Here is a 12249-nt window from a genome sequence, read left to right on the forward strand (position 1 = left end):
ACCCCATTCTTGTTTTGCCTTTCCATTCTGGACTATAGCCAGGTACCTCCACAGGAAGTAGAGGCAAGTGCATATTGTAGTAGTTATGCATTTGTGACTTCAGAAATAAGGGAAGTGTCTTAAGAGCCTTGCTATGCCAGCAGCAGAGCCATAGAAGTCCTTCAGCTTCACATAGAGACTTGAGCAAGCACGGGAAAAGTGTGCCAAAGAGGAAAACGAGACGTCAAAAGCCAAGAGATTTTATTTATGACTGATTAACAAATGATTAATTCATAAAAGCCATCCCCTCCCGAGAGGGATGCTTTATTTCCCAATTGGACAGTGCCCTGAACATAAATAAGGGACAATCCCTGCTGCCTCTGGAGGAGGAGAGGCTTCAACAAGACCGGCTTGTTCTTGTCTCTATCCTGATTTACCAAATGACCTTGGGCAAGCCATTCATCTTCCTCCAATACAGTTTCCCTAATTGTAAAATGGAAATAAAAATACTCACTGGCTTGCTGAAGATTAATGAGACAAAATGAATGCCCCTAGGCTCCCTGAGGGGAAGAGTCTGTGCTTGAGAAGGCAAAGGACTATTAAGTAATGTTATTGGACTTTTCAGGCAACTTGGGAAAGAAAAACCACGGCAATAAACTCAGGAGCTTTGAGCTTCCTCTTTTTAAAAAACAAGCATCAAAAATAAATAAGACACGCAGCTGTTACAACTAGCCCAACATTTCCTGCGTGTTTCTCTAGCAGCTGCTGGGGTTTTAAAAGTCCAGTAGCAGAAAGCCTGGCCCTGGGTTTCTTTCTTCATAGTTCTCTACCCCTTGGTTCTGGAGTGAACAAACAGGGAGTGAACGTTTCAGAGATGTATTGACTTTCTCTGTAAGATAGTGGATAATGCGATTATTTACCACATATGTTTAGTCATACATGGAGATGCTGGCATATAACAACTTCCAAACAAGTATCTGCCGATAACTTCTGTTTCCTTGTAGCAGAATTATTTTGAACCTATTGAAATATTCCCCCCTCCGAAATTCAAAGGTTTTCATGACAAAGCATTGTGGTCATATAATGTCTGTGAGGACATTATTTGTACTTTAAGGACACTAGGAATCACAAAGCCCTCTCTTCCTTCTGGTGAACAAAACAGGTTTGGGACTTGGGCAACGCCTTAAAATTCCTGCACTTGTACACAAGGGGGCACTGTGAGCCTGCTTTGGCAAGGGATAGAGGGCTTGCTGTGATCTGTGTTAGACAGGGAGGGTCTGTGCTACCCACAGTCTTGCACAAGATGAGGACCTTAATCCAGGCTCCGGAAAGGGCCACTCGGGTGATCTAGGGCTGGGGACAGAGCAGCTTCATAACTACCTGCGTTGTCTCTCTTCTTTCCCCAAATAAAATACCCGCAGCTATTTTTCAAAGTGAGATTCTTGGGTCTAGGAGCTTGGAAACACAGACACCCACTCCCCCACATCCTATAACTGTAGAAATACAGGAGCATTTTGGATCCAGGTCTATCAGGCATTTTCCAGGCCATAAAGATATCATCGGATTCTCAGTGTCCCTGTTCCAAGTGGGTTTAGGCTCTGGCAGTTTAGAGGAAGAGAGACATAGTCCCTTCTCCACAACTTGAAGTCCTGTGGATAGGGACATGACCCTAAAACCACTAGTGTCCACCCATCTATGTCATGGCAAGTGACAATCATGGCCCCATTGAGATTTCTTCAGGAAGAAGATAAGAGTCGAGTGAGCTGAGTCTTTACTTCTGTGAAAAGGGAGGAAATTGTTGCCACCTGCAAGGTTTCTTAAGGTTTTATCTTATCCCCCAAAAGATCAGACCCAGGGAAAGGCTGTGCAGGAGCTCGGGTCACACGCCCCACACCTTCAAAGTTGGGACGTTGGCACCAGGAGGAATCTCTGTTGATTTGGTTACTCTCATCTAGACAGAAAGTGCTAGATGCCCTAGCGTTCTTTTTAAAGCAAACTGCATGGTGGTGTATCGATTAGCAGGCGATCCTGGGGCAGGAGAGGGACAGTCTGCTGTGATCCCTGCCTCTGAGGCTGTAAACCTCACGTGTCCCTGGGCACACAGCCGCCCACCCGGGGCAGAATGATTGATTGTGATGAGAGGTGGAGAAAAGGCAAAAAGCAGGCAAGATTGAGGGGGTCTGACACAACACGGTGTGTGTGTGTCAGGATGGGGGGTGGGAATTGATGGGGGGTATATGGACCAGGTAGGGCCACGCTGGTCCAGGAGAAAGTAAAAACCCATCCCAAACTTTCTCAGATCTGATGGTCCTGGAAGGGCAAGTCAATCAGGAGCAGGAGTGCCCCTCCTGAGGCCCACACGCGTGACTAGCTGTAGCGAGGAGGGGCCGCACGCCCATCGGGCTGGACGGTCCCCACGTTGCGCCCACCCTGCTGCCAAAACGCTGCTGCTCTAAGCACAGAGCGCAGGATCACAGAGGTAGACACACCGTGCTACTCGAGCCTGGCAGCTGCTCCTTAGAAGAGACATTCTACGTGCATCGAGAAAGGAGAAGGAACCCTGGACTTCACAGCTTCGCTCAGCCCAGTGGGGTGGTGGGGACTTGCCCTTGGACACGCCAGCGAGAGTCACTATAAGCTTGGGAACTGAGCGAAGAGAAATCCAAGGATTCAGAGAAGTCGGATTCAACAAAAATATCGAAAGATATCAAGGGTAGCCACCAGAGTCCGGAAGCTTAAAAGCCGCCGGGTCATTGTGACCCCAGGAACGACAGTGACTGACACGCGCGCAGACCAGGCGCTCGCCCGCATCCGCGGGTCTGCCAGTCCGAGCCGCCTCCCTTGCTTGGAACGTGGGTGCTGACGCCCGCGGCGGCGGCCAGAAACGACATGCAGCGCGCAGCCCCCGGACTGTCCCGGCTGGGTAAACTCCTGGCCGGCGCGGCGCGACGGTGACCCGCGCGGGTGCGAGGGGTGTGCCCGGCCCCGCCCGCGCGCCCCTCCCCGCGGAGGCCGCGCGTCCAGGGGCGGCGCGGAACCGAGCGGCTCGCCCAGCCGCCTGAGCCCGCGAGCGCCGCGCCTGCTCGGGGAATCCACTTCGCTGCTAGACGCTTCTCGCTCAAGCTCGCGCTCTCCCAGGCTGCTTCCCATGGCATTTGCTCTGAGGCTGGATCCTATCCACTAACGGAGAAACTTTTCCAGCCGTTTCTTCTCCCCCACCCCCTTCCAGGAGAGGATTAAAAGTTCCAAGAACTGGTACCGCCAGTGTCACTTGGGTACTCGCCGGTGAGTTCCCAGTCTCAGCCATGTGCACCAACATAGTTTACGAGTGGCTGAAAGCGTTACAGCTCCCGCAGTACGCTGAGTCCTTCGTGGATAATGGCTACGATGACCTGGAAGTGTGCAAGCAGATCGGAGACCCGGACCTGGACGCCATCGGGGTACTGGCTCCAGCGCACCGCCGGCGCATCCTGGAGGCTGTGCGCCGACTGCGGGAGCAGGACGCGGCCGCCGCCGGCCTCTACTTCACGCTGGAACCTCAGCCGGTGCCACCCGCACCGCAGGTGGACTCGGTGCCACCAGGTCGCCGGGGGGAGTCATGTGGTGGCTCGGCCCAGGGCACTCGCGGGGATCCCCGTGGCCAGACGAGCGCTCCCCGCAGCAGAGAGCTGGTGAGCTACCCCAAGCTGAAGCTGAAGATCATGATCCGGGATAAACTGGTCCGCGATGGTATCCACCTGAGCAAGCCCCCGTACTCGCGCAAGGTAAGGAGGCGCCTACTGGGCAGCCTTGGGGACACGGCAGGTGGGGACCAGGCCTGGCGCTTCTGCAGCAACTTGGCAGTTGTCTTGGTGACAATTGAGAAGCCAGGGTATTTGGGATGTCTGGGACTCTCTTCTGTTTTCTACCTTATCTGTGTATTCTTTCTGTCCTGGCGTCACTAATAGCCACTCCGTGAGTGTGTGTTTCTAGACAATTCATAACTTGACATATGGCACTTTGTGGTATATGGGCTTGATTGTCAGGTTCGGGGCAATGGGTACTTGCTTTTGGTGACCCCGGGGAAATCTGAATGCCTCTACTAGTGTTTGGGTTTGTAGAATACCAAAAGGTTGGGTTACATCTGCCTTATTTCCAACCTTCTGTTTTCTTTTTCTTTACTTTTTCTGGGTTTTGAGAAACTTCAAGAGGAGTAGGTGGCTATTCCCAAGGGAGGAGGGAAAGTCAGGTCCTGCTGATCTCTGTTGGTTCCCTGCTACTGAGGAAGTGTGCCAATAACAACGAACCTAAGTGGGGGGAGGGTGGTAAACACAAAACAGGTGCCTATTCACATGAGACAGGTTTCCTAAGCGTAAGTATTCCGGGATAATGGAGTGCTGAACAAACAGGATCATTGGACCTTTTGGGATCTGTGGTATGACTAGTTTGAGTTATTGATCCAAAAGAAAGGAAGGTAGATCCTTCTAGAAAGTCCGAGTGGACCTGTTTGGGAAAGGACAGGAGGAAGTTGCATTTCAGCGCCCAGAAAGAAATTTTTACACGTGAGACCAGGCTACAAGTTCTCACAGTTGCCCTGTGGGACATGATAACACGAAGGAACGGGGTTTGAACAAGTACCAGAAAGTGCATTTTCACAGAAGAGTACTGTCTGTAGCTCCAAGTGTTTTGGCTTAGTTAAGTATGTCTGTTTGGTGGCAGAGGGGCTGGGTTACTCCTAGGAAAATGAACATCTCAGGCTGAAAGAAAGGGCCTGGAGAAGCCCAGTTAAAGAGCCCTGGCAAGAACAGGCAGCTGGCCAGGACTGCTACCGTAGCACCGCAAGGGAAAATACCCGTGGGTGGCCCCAGCTCCAGGGGTGCTCTGTAGCCTCAAGGGAAGGTGATAATGCCTAATGGAAGCAAGTTCAAGGGTCGGTGCTTGCAAAAGTAGATACAGTAAAAAGGAAATGAAGGTTTATTATCGTCCACCTGTTATCTTGCAGGTAGGGAGGCCGCTGAGATCACCTGCCTGATAGCATACATTGCTTTTGTAAGGATAGGCAAGGAAGGCTTGTCTCAAACACGTGTCCCAGCCACCTGCTCTGACGGTCCCATTGATGGGGATCAGAAATGGAGAGGGACAGTCACGTGTTGCATTGGTGGCTAGCCTTATGGGATGCTCAGTGTGGCGAGAAGGATCACGGTGAGCAGAACACACTCTTAGTCCACGATGAAAGGAGCAGGAGCCCAGCTCAATGATTGTTCCTAATATCCCAGGAGGCAAAGTGAAGTTGCACCAAAAGACAAGCTAGGGCTGATTTGGTCTTCAGGACAACTTCAGTGAGATGTGGCCGAGAGGATGGAAGTCATGGGATGGGGGTGAGAGTGGATGGTGTAAAGTACTGCGTTTTGGTTCCGTTATCATAAAGCACAGAATAACAAGCCTAAACATCGCATTTACAAGCTGGGAAGCATTTAAAGGACAGATGCAATGTTTAAGCAGACGCTTTGAGCTATGAGTCCTGCTTACAGCATTAAGTAACAAGGCAATGGGGTTTCCCTTTCTTTTGGCAGGATCTCTTGTAGCTTAGGAACTCACTGTATAACTGAGGCTGGTCTTTAACTCCATCCCCCTCCTGCCTCTGTCTCTTGAGTGCTGGAATCACAGGAGTGACCATCACACCTAATGACAGTACATTTTTGGAAGTCAGATTTGTATGAAAAGAATTCAGCTTGCTGCCCGGACAGTGGTGGCTCACGCCTTTAATCCCAACACTTGGAAGGCAGAGGCAGACGGATCTCTGAGGTCTGAGTTTGAGGCCAGCCTGGTCTACAGAGTGAGTTCCAGGACAACCATGATTAAACAGAGAAACCCTGTCTAGGATTTTAGGCCTGCACCTTCACGCATTACTTCCAAGTTTACTTCTACCTTTCTCTCTCTCTCAATAGTGATATTTAATGGTAAAACTTATCCACTTTCACTTTCTAGTTTTTGTTTTTGTTTTGTTTTTCAAGACAAACATTCTCTGTGTAGTCCTGGCTATCCTGGAACTAGCTCTGTAGACCAGTCTGGCCTCCAATTTACAGAGATACACCTGGCTCTATCTTGAATGCTGGGATTAGAAGCTTGTGCCACCACCACCCGGCCACTTTTGCTTTCTAGATGTTCCTTCTTTAACTGATGGGAAGAATCAAATGAGGGCAGAAATGTTTTTATTACCTCCCTCAAAAAGCTCCTTCTGGGGACCAAAAGAACAGAGGTGGAGAACTTTTTTGTGAGAAAGAAAAACACACATAGACATGGGAATCAAAGCATACTTGATACACATTAAACTAAACATACAACCATGAAGTCGCAAATCATATTGCTCATTTGGAATTTGCTGTTTATATGTGATGGCCTCTTAAGTTCTAGATTTTCAGTTGTGTGGGAATTTGTTTTCTGATGCAGTTCTTTCTCCCACGAACAGTGCTGGGACTTTTCCTTTAAAATGCGATCACACTGTAGTTCTGATTTTCATGATCTCCTCGGCTCTGTCATGGTCATGATCAGGATGTACACTGTTCATTATATTGTTTTGAAACTCAATTTGATAGAGCAGGCTTTCTCTACCTGGTAGCCATTAGCATGGTCCATCCTTGGGACTTTGAGAATACTGTGTGACATGGAGGTGATCATGCCAAGAATGGTCACAGTAGGGATGAGAAACCTCTTGCAAAGAAATCTGAATTGAGTGATTTTTTTTTTCAAGAACGACCTAAAGGGATTGTAGAATTTGCATTAGTGAAACAGTCCAGATTTCCTGATCAGTGAACTTAACTTTAAAAACAAAACCAAAACAAACAAACAAACAAACAAAAAAAACCCTTCCCTAGGGTTTTCTTTATACTGGAAAACCAAGAGCTTGGAAAGACCAAGCTTCAAGTCAAGAGCACAGAGGACCCCATGGCTGCTCCTTTTGTTTTGTTTTGTTTTTGTTTGTTTGTTTGTTTTTGGGTAGACATAGCTGAGATTTCTACCTCCCTGATGAGATGTACTTATATGCACACATACACAAACATAAATGCATATAATTTATATATATTTTGTGTGTATAACTTTTATGTGACTGAGTTTCCCCCATTGCATACCTTCTTTAGGCTATAGCTTACTGTGGTTGGCAGGACTCAGGCAGATATCCTGCCCTCAGATTTGTGAGGCCTAACAGGGAACAAATAGACAAATTCCAAAATTGTGATTCTATGTGTGGCATTGCCTTGCTGGGAAGCATAGGATACCATGAACAGGTGCATCCAACTTATTACAAAGAACTGAGAGCATGGGGACTTGTTAGCAGAGAAGTCGGAGGAAGTAGAATTCTAGAAACTACTAGAACTCACTAGGAAGCCATGCTATTTCAAGGTAGAGGAACTGTTCAACAGGTCACATTGTGGCCAAGTAGGACATTAATAGGGTGAATTTATAGAGTTCTTTAAATTTTAATTTATTTATCATTATTATCGCTCTGTGTGTGATTTGTGTGTACGGCGGGGTGTTGTATGAACCGTGGCACCGCGTGAAGATCAGAAGACATCTTTGTGGAGTTGATTCTCCTCTTCAGTCTTTCTTTGGGTTTGAGTTTAGGTCAGGTTTGCTCAGTGAGCTCTTATTCTGCTTAGCCATCTTATTCTGGACAGCCTTCTGGAGTTCTTCCCTGGAAAATGTTACCTTGTTTCTCTACCAGTGGAAGCTATTTGAAAGGGAATAGTTTTATTTAATAATGTTGTAGGAATGTTAGCAGTCATTCACATATTAGTATAAATTAAATTAACTCTGCAGTAATAAGGTTGTGAGGGATACTCAGAGGGGGCAGTCCAAGATGAAGAAATTTGGAGAGACATGTTCCTACAAAAACTTCTCTGCATGGAGGGCACAGAGCATTAGAAAGGAAGAGATCCTGGCAAAGACATTCTGTGTCCTTTGGAATTTTGCCTGGGGTCTTGGCAGAAGACAGCATGACAATAAATATTATTCCTCCCAAGAATTCTTTGTGCCTGTGTGACATTACCAAGACAGATTGGAAGCTGATGAGCTTCAGTTTTTCCAGTTCAGACAATATCCTCAATTCTAGATCCTTCTAGGCTTTTTTGGTTTTGATCCAATTGGAACACTGGAAAGAAGAAATGAAAGGACACAAGAGCTGATGCTTTTCTCATGCTCTCGACAATTTACATACAGCATACAGAAGGACATCCCACATCACCTCCCCTTTTTTGTCTAGATTAAAAAGGACAGTTTTAACTTTAACATAGTAAAATTACATATAACAAAACAGCAGTTATCAAGAAACAATTTTAGTTACATTATTTAGTCCATTTACATTTCACAATTAAGGAAAATACTCTATCATCTATCCTATCTTTGTGAGTCTTAGGTTTTATATCTAATTTATTTTTACCATAGTTAAAGAAAACTGTAACTATTACTATCTATTCTTCAACTCCATCAAAGATTCCAGAAGATTTAATACTACCTAAGTTAACAGGAGGTGCATTTTAAGCAACTTCCCAAACTCTAGAATTGATAGAGACATTTTGCTGCCAAGACATCAATGCCTTGTAACATTAGGGCATCTGTCTTCAGCCTGCAGGCCCATAGTATCCAGAAGACTTTTCCATGAAGCAGGAAATTTCAAAGACAGTTCCACCTTTATTGGCAGTTTGTCAGTCACTTTCTTCTGCAGACTGTCTGCCAGACTCTTTCATGAAATAGGAACCCTAAAGGAAGGACCATCTCACCTTTAAACAAGTTCAGCAGTCATCTCTCTGTGGGTACTGCATGTCCAGTGAAGCAGTCCAGGCAAGAGCAGTTTCTTGCCCAAATGGATAACAAATTCCATAAGGAGCCTTTTAGATGCCCATCATCCTCTTGATGTAGATTGGTGCTGCCAGAAGCAGATGTATCTCATTGTCATGAAAAGTCTTAAGTTTTTAAATATTTTAAATGCCATAATGTGTTAGTGTTTGAAAGGTTTGAAGAATAACTATGCATCTGAAATATATCTCTGTACAACAAGAAAACCTAACTAATATGACTACATGCTTGACTTTTATAGATGACTATTAACCTGTATTTCTTAATTATACATTTTATTTTAAATGAGTTGCACAAAAACAGTACCTTAATCAAGAGCAGAAATATACATATAGCAAAACTGACCTAAACTTTTTAACAATAGACCAAGATTCATACCAATGAGAAGTATTCATATCTATAGCATAACCCCTTTAATGGCAAACAAATATTTATAAGCAATATTTGGGAATTTCTCTCCAAACTGCTTCCTGCTTTTTATTGGGCAAAGTAATTTTAGGGTTTTAGAGAACCTTTCAAGAAATCTTGTTCCATCAAACCACATTAGTCTGGAAAGAATCCACAGGTTCTCATCCTCTGTGGAAGCAAAAGCAGAACATCTTTTCCAAAAACAACATATCCTTAGACCAAAATTTTGAAGTCAAGATACCTTTAAAATATATACGTATGTTGGTTTAGTTTAGCAACACACACACACACACACACACACACACACACACACACACACACACACCTTCAGGGAATCTAGAAACAAACACAGAGAACACACTCAGAGTCTTGGAAACATAGTTGAAAAACCATTGGATTTGAGCTGTCAGGTAAAAGAGATGTTAAATTTTCTACTCCATCTTGAACAGTTCCTTGCTCATACTGAGTTTTCATGTTCCACCATCATAGATCTCTAATTGGTTTGTCACCTCAGGAACTTAATACTGTTCATGCCTTGGAGAAATGATACACTACTGCTTTTGAAAATGGTTAAATTTAGTAATATTTATTAAAGGAACACATCACTTGTATAATTTAGAGTTGTGCAAACAGGGAGATTAAATCATAAGATTTAATTTATTCTTAATTTTTAGAAAGAATGTTCTGTAGCTCAAGTCAGCCTAGGATTCAGAGAAAACCTGCCTGCTTCTACGTCTTCAGTGCTGGGATTACAGAAATGAACCATTAAATCTGGCTAGAGATGATTTACATGTAAAGTCAGGCAGGAAAGGTGCCCTGCTAGTGTTGCTAGCTAAAAGCAAAAGGCTTCTGGTGAGTTGTATTAACAGGTGCTCTGAAAGAGCATTTGGCAGATGGAGAGTCTGGCTTATGATAGTGCTTGGCTAGGTTATCCCCAGTTTCTTTAGTACCCCAAATCCATATGCTATGTGCAATGGAATGCAGACACTCTATATGTACAAGGGCCTCCTGACACCAATGGTAGGGGAAGTTTGGTAATACCCATTAAATAATAATAAACCCATCGTAGACTTTTCATGCAAATGATGTCGAATCAATTCTATGTGATGACGATTATGATAATGGAAATGATTTCTTAAACATAAAGCTCTTTCAAAATTGGGTCATGATCTTTAAAATACTCACTTAGACAATTTTTAGTTTGCTGATATTTGAAGCATTTCTTGAACTTCATGCATACCAAGATGTTCTTGGATGTAGTCTTCCATGGTGGGAAGCTCTTATTCTTCTCTGGTAGATGTGATTTTGGGTAAACATCTATATAATTGAAACCAAATCAGGCAATTAAGAGGAGTGATGTTTAATAAATGTGAGATGGAAAGATAATCTGTCAACAAAATAATGTAATTTTATTGTTATGTATAGAGTGGATTTTATGATGCATGACATTTATATGCTTCTTGTATTTTTACAACAATAAGGAACATGACCTTAGTGTGGGTTGGTTCATGTTTGCCAACGAGGAAATTTCCCCAAAGGATTCATAACCTACAAAATCAGGTCCACTGTATTTTCAAATGAAAAAGCACCAGTACTGATCTCTGCCAATAGGTAATTATGATAAAGGTGTCTGTGGTGCACTGGGGAGGACTTAGGTAGACTACAGGGACATCCACTAACTGTGTTTTACCCAATACTTTACTCAGCATTCAGATGGTTCCATGGTATCCTTAGGGCTTGGCATTTGCCTCTCCTTCTGTTCTTGCAAATCCCTTCCTAATGCTTCCAAGTCAAGTCTTAACAGTTTTCAGTGCATTCCTTCACTTGAGCGGGAAAAATATGATACTAAAGCAGGTACATAATCAGAGATGCCCTGTGACACAATGAGACCCGTGTCTGTTCTTGCGTGGTAAGGCACGCTGTGAAGTGAATTTTTCTGAAGGTCTGTCCCATGCTGAAGGTTAGTCAAATGCTATCCCAGGGTACTTGGAAGAAAATTTTCTGAGGTAGAGGAAAATGCACTAGAAACTGTGATGCTCAACACTTCCAGAGCTCAGAGCCTGGATAAAGTTCGAAGCAACGTGTATTCCTTGACTGAGTCAGACATCTTACCACCACTTTTAGGACTGAGGTGAAATGATTTTATCAGGCCTTCCCTAAGTTTTATGAAATAATGCTATTTGAATTGATTTCTGATTTGGGTTAGGGAGAACTAGAAGAGGGAAAAAAGACGATATTTGTTTTCAGTCAATATAAAAACTATTAAAGACCAATGACTGTGGATCATGCCAAGAGGCATTAAGCATACAATTTGTCTTCCATAAAGACTAAGTGACATCTAATAGTTTAAAGAGATCTCATTACCACTTCTAATTGAAATAAATGGTCCAAGAATCTCTAAAAAGCTTGCTGTTAAATTTCCATAATGTTACAAATATAAACAAAATAAAATTTACTTCATATGGATCAGGTTAGAAAGACAAGAAAAATAATTATTATGTATACTCTACTAGCCAAACTCATAATGAACAGTTGTGACAAATTCTAAGATTTTTTTCCTCTATGAACACAGTAGGCTAAAGATAAACCTACCATGCTTGACATCCAGCACATCACCATTCAATATCTCATCTCTATTTGACAAATTATTTTAAGTAAGAGTCATGCAATAATTCACTATTATTATTTTATTCGTTCCTTACTTTTAAAGCAATGAATAATTAAAATGAGATAATTTTAAATTGTTCAAATTTAATAGAAATGTGTCATCTATTGAATAGAATTATTGCTTAGATATTTTACCCTGCACTTTGTATTTCATTTTACTCTTTAGAAATCTTAATACATAAACTCCAAGTGGTCACAGAAGAATAATAGAATTGAAGTAACCCACATGTTATTGTTTTGGTTTTATAAATCATGATACTACTGTTATTTGCTTCAGATTGACTACTTCTCTTGGGATTATGTGGTGTTCTGATGCAGGTGTGACATGCTAAGTTTACTCTCTTGAAAGCACTCTTGGAGCTA

The 12249-nt window shown here is 43.6% G+C and overlaps 1 protein-coding gene across 1 annotated transcript in view; it reads left to right on the forward strand.

Annotated features, from left to right (window-relative positions):
- The first annotated feature begins 2995 nt into the window (after nt 1-2995).
- The window catches only part of Samd5 (sterile alpha motif domain containing 5), a 53782-nt gene continuing 44528 nt past the window's right edge, over nt 2996-12249 (forward strand). Inside the window, exon 1 of the mRNA XM_050161661.1 lies at nt 2996-3743. Coding sequence (XP_050017618.1) covers nt 3285-3743 — 459 coding nt within the window. The 5' untranslated portion in view covers nt 2996-3284. The remainder of the gene's footprint in view (nt 3744-12249) is intronic.

This window comes from Alexandromys fortis, unplaced genomic scaffold (genome assembly GCF_014885135.2).
Source record: "Alexandromys fortis isolate MF-2015 unplaced genomic scaffold, M_Fortis_MF-2015_v1.1 scaffold_134, whole genome shotgun sequence".
NCBI lineage: Eukaryota > Metazoa > Chordata > Mammalia > Rodentia > Cricetidae > Alexandromys > Alexandromys fortis.